Raw genomic sequence first — 18607 nt, forward strand, 5'->3', positions numbered from 1 at the left:
TTGTGTAACGAGTTCAGTCACAGATGAACGCCGAGCCTTTATGTTTTCTGCATTTCTTTGTCTGCAAATAGATTTTTATAACGTTTATGGTGTCTGGGCTTGCAAATTCAAATGATTAGTGCGTTCTCCGGCAGCGCGTGTCGCCTCAGTCATGGATAGATTTCTTGCTGTCAGAGGGTTTGAACAAGAGATTTGCTTTTTTTGCGATTCACTCTGCTTTGCGGAGTCATTTATTAAAGGAATCATTTATTACAAGCTTTTTGTTTTGTCTGCAGGAACGCTATCAGAGTGTGTGAACGAGATGTTCGGAGACCCTGTTCTCCACACGGCGGCCCTGCAGTTTGTCTGCACAGTTTTCACAGAGGAGACAAACGTTCCCTCGAGCTGCAACGCGAAACAAGGCAGCACCCTGTCGGACGTCCTGACCGCTCCTTCAGCCGGCCAGCTGTGTGAACTGTTACTACAGGTCAGTTTGAGGGGGTTGCAAATAATCCCAGAGCCGTTATTAATGTATTGTAAATATATTGATCAGTGAAGTGTTTGCTAACGGCTACGTTTGAAGACTCCTGAGAGTGTCAGATAATATGAAATAATCATAAAATGATACTTTATTCATCCTTTTAGATTGAGAAATTCAGCAGCATGTAGCGAGTAGGAAATTAGAGTAAAAGTAGAAGTTAGAAAAAGAAAACTGTCCTCTTTTTACTGTTAATATCAGAGCTATGAGAAGAGGAACCCCCAGGACGCGCTGAAGAAGCTTACAGCTCGAGCTTTGATGGCGCTGCTAGCCTGCAGTCCCACAGCCCAAAACCACGCAGCTAACGGTAATTTCTCCAAACATCAGCTCAGCTGTCACCTGATTTCTGTTTGGTAACCTACATTTCATTTTAACCCTCCCCCTCTCTCTCTTTGAGTCAACAAGAGCCAATTTGTCAAAAAAAAAAAAAAAATGTTAACAGACTCTGCATCTGCATCTCAGCCCGGTTTTCAGCCTCTCACTGTCTTGTCTTTGTAGCCGGTTTAATTGACAGCTGTGTGGAGCAGCTGAAGCAGACTCACTCTCAGCTCCAGCTGGAGTCGGTCCGACCCAGCAAGGCTTCTCACCGCAAAAAGGTGAGCAGAGACTGTCTGGAAACTCCCAGTCTTAGCACTTCTTGCACTGCTTGTGTGGATTTTTTTTTTCTTGTATGAAAAGAATAACAAACTGATCCAACATGAAAGAGTTTTCGTATAAATACTATGAATATGCATCGTACTGTTCAGCAGAAAGCGCTTCCTCTTCTTGTCAGGTCTTTAATGAGTGTAGTAAAGGTTGTTTTTAAATCAGGGACATTTTAAGCATACTGCTCTTTGTTTTGCTTTTGCATATTATCAGGAAGGAGGCTATTTAAAGGAAGTCAAGCTCACCGCGGAGATCCTGCGGAGTGCTCTTTACCGCAACGATGAATGCAAAGTGAGTCTCATTGCCTGCCTTTTAATTCCCTGCTTCTAATTGATTTTTAATGAAACCTCAGAGTTCTGCTGCTGTGCTTCTAAATTAGATTCACCTCAATTTGCACGGCCCTGCTAACATTTCAGCAAGTTTAGCTTCTGCAGCTCTTCGAGGCATTACTTACACAGCATATTAGCCTGTCTTCATTTTCTAAGTGGCCCTTTGAGTCAGTGGTGCTAACTTTGGACTGAAAAGCGAGTTTACAGTTGCATTTTTTTAAATCTTTTTTGTTTGTGTTTGTGCCTGTGTGTTTGTAGATGGTTGCCACAGACGCTCGCCTAACACTGGCTCTGTCTGCTCTTTGGCCTTGGCTCTTATTGGATGACCCCGCCATGGAAGCAGCGCTGGAGCTTCTCTGTGTGTACACAGCCAACTGCACAGCAGGTCCGCATGTGTGTGTCTTGTTTTGTCGGTCTGCGTGTGTATTTGCGCAGGCATTGTGCCTGGCCCGTGCCTGCCCATCACCTCTGTCTGCGGTTAGCGAATCTGACTGAGTCACACACACGCTGCACTAAGAGTCCCATTGTCCTCTCCAGTGACCACTGAACAACATTGTGTCCCAGTGTATAAGACCAGTGCCTGGTTGCCTGCCAGTCACAATAGGCACAGTGTCAGGAGCCATCAGGCTGCATGGCTGTCTCGCTGCAAGTTTCAGAACAGAGTATCTCTGTGTTGCCTGAGATGTTGATATTCCATCATGCAAATGTAAAAGTCACGTATGTGAGCGCAAACGTCAAGGAGAAGAGATTTAGCTTTGATCTGTGTGTGTGTGTGTGTATGCATACATGCCTGATATAGCACTTCTGTAAGGAAAGAATGTTTTTGTGCAGCACTGAAGAGGATTTTGTACCTATATCTCAACTTGATTGGCAGTAGCTCCTCAGTGGGTATTTGTGTACACTCTGATCTGAACTCGCTTGGTTTAGACCTCCAATAAGCTCAAGCAGCGAAGCTGGAGCTCAGAGCAGAAATCAGTGAAGTCGTTGCACAGTATTTTCCCTAAAGGTTAACAGAACAGCAGGTTGCGTTCAGGCTGCATGCAGCCAGGCTTAGTATTACACCATCCGCCCTCAGGCTACCATTCAGTCTCCAGAGACGCCGACATTTCTACTCCCGCTTTCATCTCCAGTCTACCACCATCATCATTCAGAGCTTTGTTAACACTGCTAGTTCAAGTCAGACTGTAGTTATTGTTTTTTTTTTATCTGTGTCACATGTATTTTTCTGAGATATTTCTGTAGAAGTCTCAAACCTTGACGCATCAGGCAGACAGAAATAAAAAAAAAAAAAAAAAGAAAGTACTGCATTTTGTTTTCTACATTTACTTCGAATGAAATACTTTCTATTGCAAAATACTTCATTTGAAGCAGCAGCTGGAAATCTTCTGCTCATATCAGGGAGATCCATTTAAAGTAGAACTAGCTCATCTATTGCACAGTGATTTCCTGACAGTTCTTAAAAGACCCTCAGGGTAACATCTACTGATACCTGTTGCTGCGAGCTGGTATCCTCAAAGAAGCAACATCTGTCAGTGTCAGGCTGTCTTCTCGGTGACACATGAGTTTGCTAATTTCTCTAACAAGCTTCTGGCTTCATTTTAATGCAAAAACTAACGTTTTATTTATATTTCTTATGTCTGTAATAGAAGTCAGTGTTTACATTTCTGAGGGGCGTTCGTGGGATAAATTGGAGGTGGAACCTCAGTCTGATCAGGGTAGTAATCTCCCTCCCTCCCAGATCCAGAAGACGATCATCCGCAGTCATGTTGAATCAAGATTAGGCAATAAAAATCTGTCACGCTTTGCTTTAAAACTCTCTGAGTTTTAATTTGTTTCAAGAGGAGGTTTTCAGCCGAGCTGTCACTCTGATCGGTTTATTATTTAACATCGTGAGTCCCGACGCGTGTTTGAGTGCAGCTCATTTCAGTAGACGGACTTCACATTGAAAAGCAACTCCACACGAAGCCGTGCTGAGATGTTTTGGGAAAGTGTCAGACAGCCGTGCAACCAAATGAACTAGTCTTTTATTATTGCTGCTGCAGGACCTGCTAGCTGCCAAGCTAGCCAGAGTTAAACGAGTCAGAGTCAAACGGAAAGAAACAAGCAGTTCCAGCAACGTTTCAGTGTTGGATTGTGCTTTTATCGATGTGAAAAGTGGCTAAAATCTAATAAAATTATACAATGCTTACTGCTTTGATAAACTTTTCACATTGATTGGACCAAATGTAGAATTTCGCTGATAGATTCTGCTAGGTTATTGTCATGTTTTCACATTTGTTATTAATGATGAGAAAGGCTCCTCCATCAGGCATTACAAAGTAGGAGATGTGAGATTTTCCCGTAGATTCTAATATCAGCACAAAAATGTGATGGATTTATTCATTGTTTTAGTTAAAACAAAATGCATCTGCTAGCGCAGGGGTGTCCAGCTCTGGTCCTCGACGGCCACAATCCTGCAGGTTTTTCATGTGTCCCTGTTCCAACACACCTGACTCAAACTAACCACTCATTGTGCAGAACTTCTTTGGCTGTTGGATTCATTTAATGGAAGCCAGACGTGTTTTAGGGGTGTAAGAAAATGTCAATATATCGAAATATTGCAGTATTTTGTGTGACAATATTATATGCAGATTTTTATGTCTTTATTCATCTTGTACATTTTATTATTTTACCGTGAAATGTAGACCCTCTGTTCCTATTCAGTAGGTTGACAGCTTTCAGTGTTTTCTACTAGTAAAGCAAAATCACAATATATTGTCTTGTTTATAGCATCCTGATATATCGCAATGTATTGTATCGTTGGCCCGTATTGTGATACTTATCATATCACCAGATTCTTGCCAACACACACTCCTTGTTGGAGCAGGGATACATAGAGAACTGGCAGGGCAGCGGCCCTTAAGGACCGACTTTGGGCACCCCCGTCCTAGCAGGTACTCTCAGAGATCATGAGCAGATAACAAAGGTTGGGTTTCCACAGTTCTTCAGATCCCAAATGTTGTCATCCTCAGACTGCTACTTTTGGCTCCAACATGAATGAGAATCTTTTGGCTACTTATAAAATTTCTGATTTACACTAAAATGTTAATCCTTTGGATGTAATTGTTTAGACTGTAACGGGCTCCTTGTATAACATGTGTGGAGTTTCCTCCTTAAAGGCACGAGGTGAGGGTGGACTTTACCCTGACGTCTACCTGCTGCAGTAAGAGTGGTCGTCACATTGAAACCGCGTCATGCAGCCGCCATGAAAGCTCGAATCTGCTCAACTACATGAAAATGTTCCACACATGATGCCATGTAGTTGGTGTGAAGCTGCCATGAGGATCCTTTTAGCCTTTTGTTCTTAAGAAAAAGATGTAATCTTTTAGTAGAGTGACATGTAAAGAATTTAATGAATCTAAACGTTTGGCGTCTTTGTTCCGTTCCCAGCATGCAGTTCTCTCTGTGGTGGTGGGACCAGTATGGTGGCAGGATCTAAAGGCTCTCTGATGCACTCTGTAATGAAGCTGACATCGGTTGCCCCAGACAACAGCTCCATCCAGAATCTGGCTTTCTCCCTCCTGGCTAACGTGGCCGTATCACGGGACTGCAGATGCGTCCTGCAGAAGGTACAGACTCTTTCTGTCGTCTGGATCTAAGTACAAAGAAGTCATTTCGATGAGTTAAACATAACTTTGTGCTTATCTTAGAAAATCAGAAATAACCATGGAACCTCTGCGCATAAAATGCTTTCATTTAATGTTGAAACACCTGAAGTGTTTTCACAAGTCACATAAAGACAAACTCAGTGATACTGAAGGTTTAAGTAGCTGTATGTGATGTCTGCCATGATCTTTCTGGGGAAATATTTCTAATCAAGATAATACCACTACGAGGAAGTGTGTGTGTTACCGCAGCTCAATGCAGTAAGGACAGTAAGGATAAACAGCTAGCAGACTGTTAAATACAATGAAATAAAAACACTACATACAATAACAGTATACAAGCATACAGAGTATGGATGGGTTGTGGAGTTCTGTAAATATGCCAGTCAGTCACATCTGTCCATATATACATGCATCATCTGTTCATATGATGCTGGAACTGTCACCTTTCTCTTGTGATTCTCAGAGTAATTTCCTTCAAGCTTTCCGCTCAGTGCCATTGCCCAAGGCGGCCGGTGTGAAGGCCACACCAGGAGGTGCTGGTGCTGGTGGTGGGGGCCTCCTGGGCCTGTGGCTGAGGCTGCTGCTCAGTCTGTCATCTGCTGAGGATGGCCAGCAGAGTATCCTCAAGGTGACCGGAGCTCTGGACCTGCTGGCAGACTTGGCGCCGCATCGACGACATGCTCTGCTCACGCTTCACAATCTCTGCTTCTGCCCCGCGAACAAGTCCCGCGTCATCACCCACGGTATGACATCACAGCGGTGATTGTTTGAGATGCTTTAAGATTCTTTTATTTGTTTTTTTTTTATCTTTAAATGGTCCGACCACTCCTTACCTCTCTGAGCTTCTCCACCCCCAACACTCCTGCTCGGAGCCACAGGTCAGCTGACCTGTTGTTTCCTATTGCCGTTTGTCCAACGCCTATTGGCTGATGGCAGCTCAAACTGGGACAGCAGCTCTTTATTCCACATTTCCTTGACGTGGCGTGAAGGTCAACCCCTTTTTGACGAGGCTGCATGTCTGAAGTGGCATAAATAAATAAATAAAGTTTCCTTCACAATTACAAAACCTGCATGTAAAATGTTGGTCTGGAAAAAAAAACTCCAGGACATGTTAGATCCCTACACAAGTGTATAAATCAAGATGTTACTCTGAGTAAATTCCCCTAGAACTCAGTAGAAAATGTAAATAGTTATCCTCTCTAATGAAAACTGCTCAATTTTCAGTCAAAACCAGGCGATTGCTGCACCCGTTTCGTCTAGGAATTAGTGAAGCTGTGTGTGATGAGGATCTGCAGTAGCCGATGCTTCTTCTTACAACAGATAAAAACAGTAAGCCAGCGTTTGTAGCGCAGCCTTTATTAAACACTTATTTATTATTCACAACGTGAAAGAGTGAAACCAGAACAGTCATGAAGAAATGGAGCCCTGTCATTGTTTCCTCTCAAGTGCATCAAACACACACACACACACACACACACACACACACACACACCCAGCAGATGTCGCTCTTCTAACTGGATGAAACACATCAAAGCAGCGGGTCTGTTTCACGGCAGTCACCTCAACGCTTCACAAGGCTTCAGCTGTACGATCCCTACCAGAAGCCAGCCATACTTCACATAGTTTCATGTATTTCTGAGGCTCCCTGCAAGCAGCAGCAACATGCGAGTACTTGTAGGGATTCGCTTTAGACTGAGAGCTCTCAGAGAATAAAATATAAGATTATTTTTTCGTTTCTGATAAAGGTAAATCGAGTAATAAACACAAAAAGAAATCTGTGTGTGAAGTGCAACAGGTTACCAGTTACTCTAAACTTGCAGGTTTTTAGTTTAACAGACTGTGTGCGGCGCTGTCTCTCACTAATACCTGCTAAATTGCTATTATGGTCATTTTGAACAAATTAGCCTATCAGCTATCAGTGTGGGAGGAGTCTAAGAATCCTGGGAGTGTTTTTGTTTTGTCCATTAAACAAAAGCCGGACGGTGAATGTGGGACATACAGTGTAGAAGCCGTCTGGTTTGCTCATCAATAACACGACGGATTCAGACTTTCTAGGCTTGGCATCGCAGTCTAACACCAGGTTTACTTATTGGCCAACACCAGTGCTGCAGGTGTGTACAGATGAAAGAATCTGGCATTTAGAAGTAGAAAGCAGAGGAAGTCGCTGAGACTGAAGCGCAGTTTGCACTCCCCCCCCCCGCCCTCCTCCGTCAGTGTGGTACAAGCTGCAGGTGGTAATTGTTCGACCAGGTGTGAGGAAACTCATGTGTCACACTGTTTCCTGTGGAAATATCACGTCCCCCTTTTATGAAGATGCACATACAGATGTGAATTCAGTTTCCAGGAAATGAGCAACCTCGTCTTAAGTTTTCTGATCAGCGTGCAGAAGCGGAGATGTTGCAAAAACCAGTGTCTGTACTGGGTGCCAGTCAGATGATTGATCCAGAAAGTCACTTTCTTGCTTTCATATATCATGCATTACACCAGCCCAGTTAGTTTTCTATAAAAGTCCCTTCTTCAGCAGACAGTTTGATACATAAAACCTTCTTTTTTCCTTTTTATTAACCTCAGAAAGACACACTGCAGCTCCTTTTGTGACTCATGATCCTGCTGATCTGTACATCTTTCTTCCAGATAAAGCCGTCAGCGTGTTGCTGTCCTGTCTTGACAGTAGAGAGATGGAAACCTGCTGCATGGGAGCCTCTGCGCTGTGGGCGTTGCTGCACAACAACCAGAGGGTATTGTACTTCAAACATCACGCCGGTCGTCATGCATTGAACTTTACTGCTGTTATAATGTTGTAATAAAATCACGGCGTGTCTTCGCCCTGCCTGATTGGATTTATACTTGTAACACAGACACATAAATTAAAGCTGTTTTATGCTTTTATATAGATGAAACATTTTAAAATCACCTTATTATAAGCAAAATTAACTTTTCTTCTAATCTTCTTTTCCAATATTCCTCTAAAAGGCAAAGACGGCGCTGAAGTGTTCCTCGGTCAGACTTAAAGTTGAAGAGGCGTATACCATCTCTAGGAAAAGTATGTCTTGTTTCAGACTGAAGGATACATTCACACACACACACACACACACACACACAGTTTCCTACTTGTACATTTCATTTGAATGTTTGTGTTTAACTGCAGATGCAGAGAAAAAGCAGGAACCTTTGACCTCCTACCTGCTGAAGTGCCTGGAAAACCTGTCGCAGTTACTAAAAAGCTGAATGTTAAATTATTTATATCATTTCCTATCATGTTGTGTGTCAGTAAGATATGATTTCATTTTTAATTAAAGCGATTTCCACATTGTGTTGTCATTTTTATGGCTCTATAAGATGACTGCTTCTGGTTCGTTGTGTGGTTTTACACCATTATTTAGTCTCACATGGTGGGTTTTCTAACAATTAAACTTCTCTAAATAAACAGAATGAAAGAGAGGGGGGGGGGGGTAAGGGATATAGATACAGATACATCAACACCCCCACTATGTGGCATTTTGTCCTGAGTATCCCATCACTTCCCAGTCGTGGTGACAGAGTGCCTCTCTGTGTGGAATGAGTAAACAGAGGTCGACCATGAGCCGTGTCCCAGTAGCTCAAGTGTTTCTCTGCAGCCAGAGAGCTAACAGGAAGTGCAGCTCAGGCGCCTATCCACTCGTCTCATCAATGCAGCTTTCATTCTCCCTCGGTGGGGCAAGATGGAAGCTGTACAAAAGGACTACTGGTACTTCGCAGTACTTGTTTTTCTCTCTTTTCATCAAGGTATGGGATTGGAACATATTTATTCCACATATACATGGTTTTAGTCTCATATTTTAATGTTAATTATTTTTCATGAATGGCCTTTTCTGTTATTTTACTGTTAAAGTTGGAAGTCGTGTTTGAGGTTTATTCACAAGGTCTTTCTGGAACTCTTCAGTCTGTTTCTGATTCAGTTTTTAAGTCTTTGAGTGAGTCATTAAAACAATATCTTCTGTTTCACTGGAGGGTTTTTTTTTTTGTCAAGTTGAATACATTAAAAGGAAGGAGAGCTTTCTTTTTTAAGGTTTTGTAACACTTCATTATTCTAAACATTCAGCTCAGAGAAAAAAGGCTCTAAAGAATGTGGATCTTTTGTCACTTGTGTTTGGGTGCTGGTTTAAATGAGCAGAATTACCATAACCCACGGGACGGGGATGGTGGTGTTAATCTTCCACATGGAGGCGAGTCTTGAGGGGGAAAATGTTTGGGATGGCAAAAGATAACAGATAAAACTTTTGTTCCCAGTTGCGCTCCAGCAGCAAGAGGCTGTCACGGTTCGGCTGGAGGAGGGGATGGTTCTGGACTGCTTGTGCCCCTGGTCCGGCAGCCTCAGTATGGTGTCCTGGACCAAAGTGCCGGAAAAGCATCCGCTGGCTGTCTTCCATCCAGAGTTTGGAATAAATTTTTCTCACCATTACAGAGAGAGGGTAGAGTTCCTGAGGACCGCTCCTCTGGATGGAAGTATTTCCATTAAAAACGTCACACATCGGGATATTGGGCTCTACAAATGTTCTGTTCAGACCTTCCCCCAGGGACCCTGGACCAGGAACATTCAGGTGGAGGATTTAGGTAAATGTTATGACAGGAAACACTGAGGAAACTTTCTGCTTCTGCTGAATGACTAAAAGAAAACTGATAGAAAAAATGAAACCTAATAGAATATTTTTCAGCTGTTTCTATTAAGATGTCTTTGTTTTATGAGCTGTGTCTTCCTTTATGTTATATTCTTTTATTATTATTTGTTAAAGAGAGAGAATATTACTTTAGAGTTTTTGCCATGTAACATGGGATTGGGGGTGTGTTCAGTGTGTGTGTGAATGATTATGTGTTTTAATATCTGTAAAGCACTTTATGTATGAAAGGTGCTTTACAAATAAATTTTGATTTGATTCCTCCTCCCTGTGCTCGCAGATGAGCCACCAGAAGAAGATAATGCCACAGAGACGCCCCCCCCAGAGGTGACTGTGGCAGACAAAGAGCTGAAAGTGGAGCAAAGCCACAACCTCACCATCAAATGTGACCACCAACACAACGGCACCGTCTACCAGGTCATTATGGAGAGGATGCTTAACGGCAATCCCTGGGCCATTATTGGAGTGTGTAAGACGGTGGCGGGCGGCCTGGTGTCCGAGGACTACAGCGACAGGGGCAGAGTCGACTGCACTGACAACCTGGACGTCAGCCTGCTCCTGACCAATGTTGCAGAGGAGGACAGTGGTTTCTATCGCTGTAGCTTTAACACAGATGTGGGTGTGCAGACCACCACCGTGCAGCTCAGTGTTGCTGCTCCAGGTAGTAAAACGACACACATGCTGTGCTGCCAGCTATACGATGAGCCATTTTTTTCATGTGTGAGTGATTGATTGGTGCAAATGCTGCTCAGAGAGGAGAGTGATTGATGGAAGACAATGGAAAGAAGAAAACAATCCTTGTGCAGGCAGGTTAAGGCATTAATCAGCGCTGCAACAACCACAACTTCCCGTCACAAACTTTTTTGGCAATGAGCTGTTTGTGCTTTGAGCAGTTAATGTCACAGGTTTACTCTTGTAAAACCACAGTGTTTCAGTGTTCAATTTGAAGTTAACACCATCTCTTTCAAGCTTTTCTTTGTCATAACTTTTAATGATGTCATTTTTATTTTGAACTAGGTGGATTCAGCCTGTCATTATACATGATGTATATTTACATCGGTGTTGGAGCTGCTGGACTTGCTCTGCTTATTGCCATCATCATAGTAGTAATGAGGCACAGGTAATTCTTTGGTGTGTTTTCCCAAAATACAAAACAAATACTGTGTTTTGGTTTTTTTTTAAGTTTGATGGTAAATACGCTGAGAGATTTGTCATTAAAAACTAAACTACAAGCCATGGACAGTGTTTGGAACTGTCTCAGTTTGGTGAATCATGGTGGTTTTGCCATAGAGGAGCGAAGTTAACAGCTGCTCTAATTGTTTCTGCAGAGCTTAAAGCACAATTCTTAATTTAGCATCCGACAGTTGTTGGTCCCTTTCATTTCATCTGAATGCTGGTGTTGCTTCGCAGCATTACACTCCTGTGTTCTGCTGCTGATTAGCTCTGACTTAGAAGTTCACCAGTCCAATCTGAAAATTCAGAAAAGTAAAAAAGGGTACAAAGGAACACACAAAAGCAAATCACTGATTATTATTGAGGAAAAAGGCACGGTGAACAGGTCTGATTCAGCTCCCAACAGCATGATGCACCCAGCAGCCATGGTGCACACAAAGGCATTGACCAACATGAACACTTTTCAGTTGACAAAGTGGATATTCCATTTGTCCATCCATTCATCCATTTTCTTAACCACTTAGTCCAATTCAGGGTTGTGGGAAAGCTGGAGCCTATCCCAGCAATCATTGGGCGAGAGGCAGGGTACACCCTGGACAGGTTGTCAGTCTATCACAAGGGAATAAAAACCATTTGTAGATTACATTGGTAAAATATTCTGTGTAAATAGCATTTGGTAAGAAACTTTGAAAATTGGAGTTGTTTTAAGGGATGAATATTTGCTCTTCTGTGGCCTCTTCCTCAGTTACAGTTAGCTTAGCTGCTGCCGGGATTCTTCAATGAATCTCCAAACTGAGTTTTCCGACTGCTGTCAGTTGCAGGGATAATAATAATTATATGTAGGCCTATTCATCCCCTTTCATTAAAGATAAGGCTGAATTTACAACAGTCACTGAAATAACTGGATAATTAAAAAAGGAACAATCACTAAAAAATTTGCAAAAATATAATTTAGGAATATAAGACACTGTTTTTTTTTATTTAATTGAGTTGAAAAAGAAAAAAAAACAAACAAACAAATTGGTCCTGGACAAATTACAGCACTTTTCTGTTGAACAGTGCTGTAATTTGAACAGGACAAAAATATCTGTCGACAGGTGCAGCTGAGAGGAACAGAAAACACCTGAGTGTAGCAGAAACATTAAAGGATAGTTCAACAAAATATTAGATTATGAGTGATGTAATAAGTAATAAATTATCTGATTTGTTTGCTTTAAAAAAAAAAAAAAGTTCTATTGAACCAGAATGAGAAAATAATGTAATGATTTTCATAAAAGTTTTATTTATTATTATTTTAGTCAATTTCAGCTTATTTTACAGGCAGCTGTTTTTTTCCTTCTTTAATGAAAGGGAACGAATACATATGAGCACAACTGTGCGTGTGTGTGTGTGTGTGTGTGTATATATATATATATATATATATATATATATATATATATATACACACACACACCTTCACATATGTGTACATCTGTTTTATGTTGAAGTTGTTGGTTTGTTGTACTTTTGATACGTTTGACCCTGACCAGCCTGATAATCTCTGCAGAAAGAAGAACAAGAGAAAGGAATACCGAGTCAAACTGCATCCATCTCAAAAACAGGTAGGAGTTGGTTTCCTCATTTTATCTACTCTTGTATTTACACTTGATACTTTTCAGGCCCTCCCTTACCTTTTAATCAGATATGCTCTTAATTACAACGCAGTTCCACTTCACAACTAATGTGAGTTTATGCAGGATTTCCCATCACCTGATGACCTGACACATTATTGATGTTTGTCAGCAAAACTAACATGTCACAATAACCAACAGTGTAGTTTGGATCATATGGCAGAGCAAAATGTTTCCAACATGTTGGGGAAAATATCTGATGTCAAAACTGTTTTATTATTATTATTATAATTATTATTACAAGTATGCATTAAATTATACTTTTTGGGCTAAGAAAATACATATTGTAACATTTCTGGACATTACCAAGCAGCTGCACTGTTGGTTTAATCCGATGTGAGATCTGTTTCTTTAACTCTTTAGAGACTAACATCTCCCAACTCCTCACAGCCAAACCTGTATGAAAACGTCGGTGTGTGTCCCAGGTTACCAAAGAAGTCCAGGCAGATAAAAAACTGCCCGATCTATGCCAACCTGCAGACTGTGCGATCACTACAAACTACACATCGGCATCATCACGCTGTAGCTACAGCATGATGTGAGGATGTACCTTTCCCAGCTGTCATCATACTTTCAGCTACACACACACACACACAACTCATCAGTGTATATGAGGAAGACTAAAAAATATTGTCAAATGCAGATTATAATTATCCATTTGAGTTGTGTTTTTATTTATTTATTTTTTTAATCAGATGCGTAGATCACGCTGACTGTGATTAATCTCCACACAGCAGTTTGAAACGAGTTAACAAGCTGCTGCTCATCTTGCAGTCAGAAAGCTGACAGGGATGTTTGGGACCGGCCTTGCTCCCGCTAATTAAATGTAGTGTGTAATTACTGTTGAGGAAACATTTGTGTTTGGCAAAAACAAAACAATGTTTGACAGTAACCGTCGTGCAGAAGTGAAGACAAAAAGCTGGCATAATCGTTCTTTTCACTTCTCTAACCCCCGGGTAAAACGATTGACAAAAGCCTGTGTAATTGCACTCTTTTCACTTTCATCCCTCCTGGTTTCCATTCAAAGCTTGACAATAGTGTCTAATCATTTAACAGAAAAGAAAAGCAGTCACTCAGCAATGTACCATCACTTGAGACTACTTCTCTCCCCCACCAGGCTTTCTGTTTAGGATGGCTGCTTTCTAGCTCCAACACACTCTTTTGTATGAAAGCTAAAGTCTAAATGGCAAATCCTGGGCTGTAGTTTATGACTCCATGTAGTTTGTTTGTCTTTTTATTCATAAGCGTGTGTTCTGTTTTCTCTCTGCTTTATAAAATGCAAAAAAAAAAAAAAAAAGTAATTTACATGATGGAACTGTCAACTGTGCTGCAATGTTGTATTTCTATATTTTTAATATATTTTTGAGCTTGTTTCTTCTGTATATCAATACTTGAGGTTTATGGCTCTGTGGTACGATGAAGCTGTATGCCGTTGGTGTAATTTCATTCATTTATCTCCATAGAAATGGAGGCAGTGGCAGAGGCAGTAGTGGATGTATGGGCTTTTCCCCTAGGAAACAAGACAAATGTGGACAAGGTAGAAATGTGAAAGAAAAAGGGACATTATAGTTTCTTCTTTGTTTTTCTTTTTCCTGTTCCTGTTGAAACAGCAGAAACTGTAACTGTGCATTTGACTGTGACGATAATTGCGATCCAGTATGTGCGTGATGAGAAATACTGAAACTGATATGTATGGCTGGTGGAGTCTGGCGAATAAAAAAAAAACAAAAAACCAACAATAAAAGTGTAATGGCAAGTGGATTTCCTGTGGTGTGGGTGGGTGTGTGTGTGTGTGAAAAGGAAACTGCATACTTTCCAATAGATGAAAATTATTTCTAAGAAGCCAGATTATTGCTGATCCCTCTGCTTTTATTTTAGGCACTTTTTTGGACTCAGTAAAAGGAACACTTCTGGGATTTATTAGGATGTGAAATGATCATTAGTCATGCTGCTGAAGAACAAATGAAAACGGCACTTAGTACATTTGAGAAAAGCTTCAGGCTTGTCTAAAGAAATAAAACGATAATAGTTGAACAGCCCTATAGAATGACACAGCTGTAGCTCTAAACCTTTATGGACTGACGGTACAACATGTGAACATTATCGATGCAAAGTGAAGCAGATCCAAATAGGAGAGAGAGCTCAAGTTGAGTTCTCCAACATTTGTTGTAAACATCCCCCAAACAGGGGGCTCCTAGGTTTTAAAGGTTTAATAAACATTTTAATTCTACGTATTCTGGTAATCGAGGATTGATTGTACTCAAAAAATATTTTTCTTTGAAGGAATTTTGATAAACTTGAGTTGAAAGTTTCAAAGAACAAATTCTATTCTGATCTTTCCTGTGACACCGAAGCACTTCACTTCTACCAGGGGTGTCCAAAGTCGGTCCTCGAGGTTCCACTATCCTGCAGGTTGTCCTCGTGTCCCTGTTCCAACACACCTGACCTAATTTCCATTAAATGGACCCAACAATGGACAATGACGGATTAGTTTGAGTCAGGTGTGTTGGAGCAGGGATACATTGAAAACCTGCAGGATTGTGGCCTTTGAAGAATGAAGCTGGACAGCCTTGATTTAAACATGCATTGTATCTCTGTGTCCGGTAAAGTCATTTTAACTTTGCTGTTGATGTATTCTGGTTAGCAGCATGCTAGCAAGCACCTGGATGGAGCCAGTAGCAGATGCACACTATCAGCTAAAAGAGAGAAATCTGCCCACACTCTCATTATTTAGCTCTTTATCTTCTGTTATATAAAGCATCCTCTACTTGGCTTCAGTGGCCCATTTAAAATTATTAAAGCGAACCGTTTCTGCACAAAGATTAACTTTCCACCGTCTTTGTCTGATATCACTAGCTTTGTAGCTTTTTTGTCATCTTGCTGAAATTGTGACAAACCCCCACCTGTAATGGTTTCCTCAGATCTGATGGGGAATTCCAGGTGTTTACGATTTTAATCACACACTAAGGTGGCGAGATCTGGTGGGTTTCACTCCCCCACCTGACCACCCTGTGGGTTGTTGACCAATGAGCCACAATGTCAGATGTAGCCACATGACTCGAGGTTTGAATAATGGTGCAACAACCTGAAGAGAGCCGTCATTGCTTCTGTAAGAGAGGATCAGCTGTGTTTAAAGGGAAAAATAAAAGTAAAACCAGTTTTTATCAGCAAGATGAGTTAAAAACATTTTTTTTTTTTTTTTTTTTTTAACTTTAAGCTTAAACTAAAGTAAAAGCTACTAAAGCCACAGTAATTTTATGTAGAATTGTTGGTTTCATTAGAAAGAAATCCCACTTTGCATTTAAATCCATCACCTGTCTGGGGAAAAAAAAACATGACATGTGATAGAACATTCAATTTATTACTTTTTTTTTCTGTCATCAAAAACATTACATATGTACATTTAGTGAAAACTGTAGTCCTACACTCATATTCAAAGTGCTATTTAAAATATTTTACTGACAGAACACAAAACATTGTGGGACATAAACAATCAGAATGACTGCAATTTGACACGTCAACAGGAAACAAAAGCTGTAAATGAGGAACATAAAGTAGGAAGAATGATTTTCTCCAGTGGTCTCAGTGGGTACGGCCCAAATGTAGAGGGGGATCATTTACAAGTATTTAACCACACGCGAGCTCTGACATGTGGCCATATATGTAAACAGCCGCCTTGTCACTGATAAATTAGGCTCTCAGATGATGACTGCCTGCCTCCTCAGTGACGGGAGCTTTCAGACTCTTCTACATAACAAATACAAAGAGATAATGTGACTTCAAACTGTGAATTTCAGACAAAATGTGCTTGTATTTTACCAACTCCTTGGGAATCTAAAGCCGACTGAGTTACAGATAACAAAGAAGAAGAAAAGCTAAACAGCTGTTGCTTCCTACAACAGATTGTCACCGGAAATGTTGGTTTTCTTGACACTGATATTTTTAGATTTGATCATACTGTATGGTTAATAAACAGTTCAAGAACAAATGCAAATGGACATCAAGTGTTCGATTGTTTTTCTTTTTTTTTTTGTACTCCGTACTGGAGGTGTGACGTTGCATTTCACAGCTGGGTCAACGATAAAAAAAAAACAAGACTTTAATGAGTTTCTTTTTGTTTTGTTATTTTAGACGTCCGTGTTGGAAGGAACCTTGTACTCAGCGAAGACTGAGTAAATATTTCAACATAAAATATTTTCAGCCACGCAACAGAAAGATTAAGTTAGCGGTTTCCTGCAGTTGTTATGGTAACCGCGCTAATGGCATTTCCATCTAGCTCGTACTGCTTCAAGCTGATGGAAAACGGGATGTAAAGCTTCTAGATAAAATATTTGGACTCGTGTTATGTCTGTCAGCCAATATCAAATTAGGAATTTTCTTTCAAATTCTTCATAACTGAGAAGATCCACAACACCAAATCCAAAATAAAGCACGGCGTCTTTGTGTTGCTTTAGTACAGCCTAAGGATTCAGACACTGTGTATAATCAGTTCATCAACTTATTTTTTTTACCAAAACACAGCTTTTTTAAATGAAAAGAAGACATTGGTGAAGTTGACATGAATGAATCTTGACCTGCGTTAGTTTTTATGGATGGTACCTGATCAACACCGTGTTTGTAGCTAACAGTAAAGTTGACCCAGCTGTCAAGCTGTCGCAGCTCAGTATTAAAGGTAGGAAACAGATAAATAATTGTTTTTCTCTTATGACACACAAACATTTTAACCCTAAATGTAAAAATGATCTTCCTACTACACAAGACCAGTCGGTAGCTGTAGTCTGCCATTAGGATGAATGTGAGGTTGGTAATATGAGGCGAAATCATCTGTATATAAAAGATGGCTAGAACCACCACGACGCCACCAGCTGAGCGTTATGTCATCATGTTAATTTAGACATCCACAGTAGACATTAGTGTCAATGTACTCCGCATGGGATAATTTTTCTTTACTGAAGGCATGAAAATTGAAGCATTGGGAAAACGTTTCCGGTAGTTTCAAAGGAAAAATTCTGCAAGTGTGTTTTTATCATGGAGTCATAGACCATCTCATGTCTTTATGCAATTAAAGAATTGAAATGATTCAGATTTAAGGCACTTCTGTATCTGTTTTACTCTTCCAAAACAGGCTGCGTCCATCTTTTATAGACTCTGGGAGGGGGGAAAAACTGCTTTGTCAGCAAAACGATTAATATGAGTTATTAACCTGCTGTTATTCATCCTGTAGTTTTTCTTAGTCTTGTCTGCTTAAAGGATTCTCTATCTGAGGAAAATTTAAGTTGGAATCAGCGACTTGGCCTCTGAGATTTGTCTCAGTCGACTGTTCTACCAGGAGCGTATCCGTGGAGTGGAAGCAGAAGATATAATCATAACTTAAAAGTTTCACTTTATCTCAGGCCAGTCATGCTTTCACTTCTATCTTGGATGTATAACAGGGGTGTCCACTTCCAGTCCTCAGGGACCACAATCCTAATGGTTTTCAATGTATCCCTGCTCCAACACACTTGACTCAAATTAAGAGTTATTGTATTCTTCATCGGCTGTAGCGTCCATTTAATTTGAGTCCTGTGTGCTGAAGCAGAGATGCGCTGGACACCTGCAGGACAGCGGCCCTGGACGGACGACTTTGGACAAAACTGATCTGTAATCTCAAATCCTTTTAAAGATTTTTTTAAGGCCTTTGAGATTAAAACTAAAAGAAGCAAATAAGGAGGAGGAAATGGAGGTCTTGGTAGCAGCAGCTGGAGCAGCAGCAGATGATCCTGCCAGGAAAGAGAAGAAAATCACATGGAAATATAAAGATTATCCAATTTTCCAGCTCCTTTAACTTTTTGTTATAAATTCTACTGGACATTTATTTTCTGTTTGGGGAAAAAAATCTATTACATCATCTTATATTAGCCATGATGCCACATTTACCTCTACTTTGCACACCTCCACCCATCAGCTAAGGCTTTCTACACCCACTAATGAA

At 40.7% G+C, this 18607-nt stretch overlaps 2 protein-coding genes across 2 annotated transcripts in view; both read left to right on the plus strand.

The window, feature by feature from the left end:
• rttn (rotatin) overlaps nt 1-8366 on the plus strand; it is a gene marked incomplete at both ends in the record, with an annotated part of 38099 nt that extends 29733 nt beyond the window's left edge. The window contains 10 exons of the mRNA XM_079259721.1: nt 276-466; nt 719-824; nt 1016-1113; nt 1376-1453; nt 1750-1876; nt 4921-5099; nt 5602-5881; nt 7773-7876; nt 8112-8181; nt 8293-8366. Of these exons, the coding sequence (XP_079115847.1) occupies nt 276-466; nt 719-824; nt 1016-1113; nt 1376-1453; nt 1750-1876; nt 4921-5099; nt 5602-5881; nt 7773-7876; nt 8112-8181; nt 8293-8366 (1307 nt within the window). The remainder of the gene's footprint in view (nt 1-275; nt 467-718; nt 825-1015; nt 1114-1375; nt 1454-1749; nt 1877-4920; nt 5100-5601; nt 5882-7772; nt 7877-8111; nt 8182-8292) is intronic.
• Nucleotides 8367-8717: 351 nt separating this feature from the next.
• cd226 (CD226 molecule) lies at nt 8718-13173 on the plus strand (the record flags this gene model as incomplete). The annotated part of the gene is given in 7 exon segments (XM_079259630.1): nt 8718-8789; nt 8792-8903; nt 9408-9731; nt 10074-10454; nt 10811-10913; nt 12513-12567; nt 13027-13173. Coding segments are annotated over 7 exon segments (1194 nt in total).
• Between the last annotated feature and the right edge of the window lie 5434 nt (nt 13174-18607).

This window comes from Telmatherina bonti (assembly GCF_933228915.1).
Source record: "Telmatherina bonti genome assembly, chromosome: 20".
Taxonomy (NCBI): domain Eukaryota; kingdom Metazoa; phylum Chordata; class Actinopteri; order Atheriniformes; family Telmatherinidae; genus Telmatherina; species Telmatherina bonti.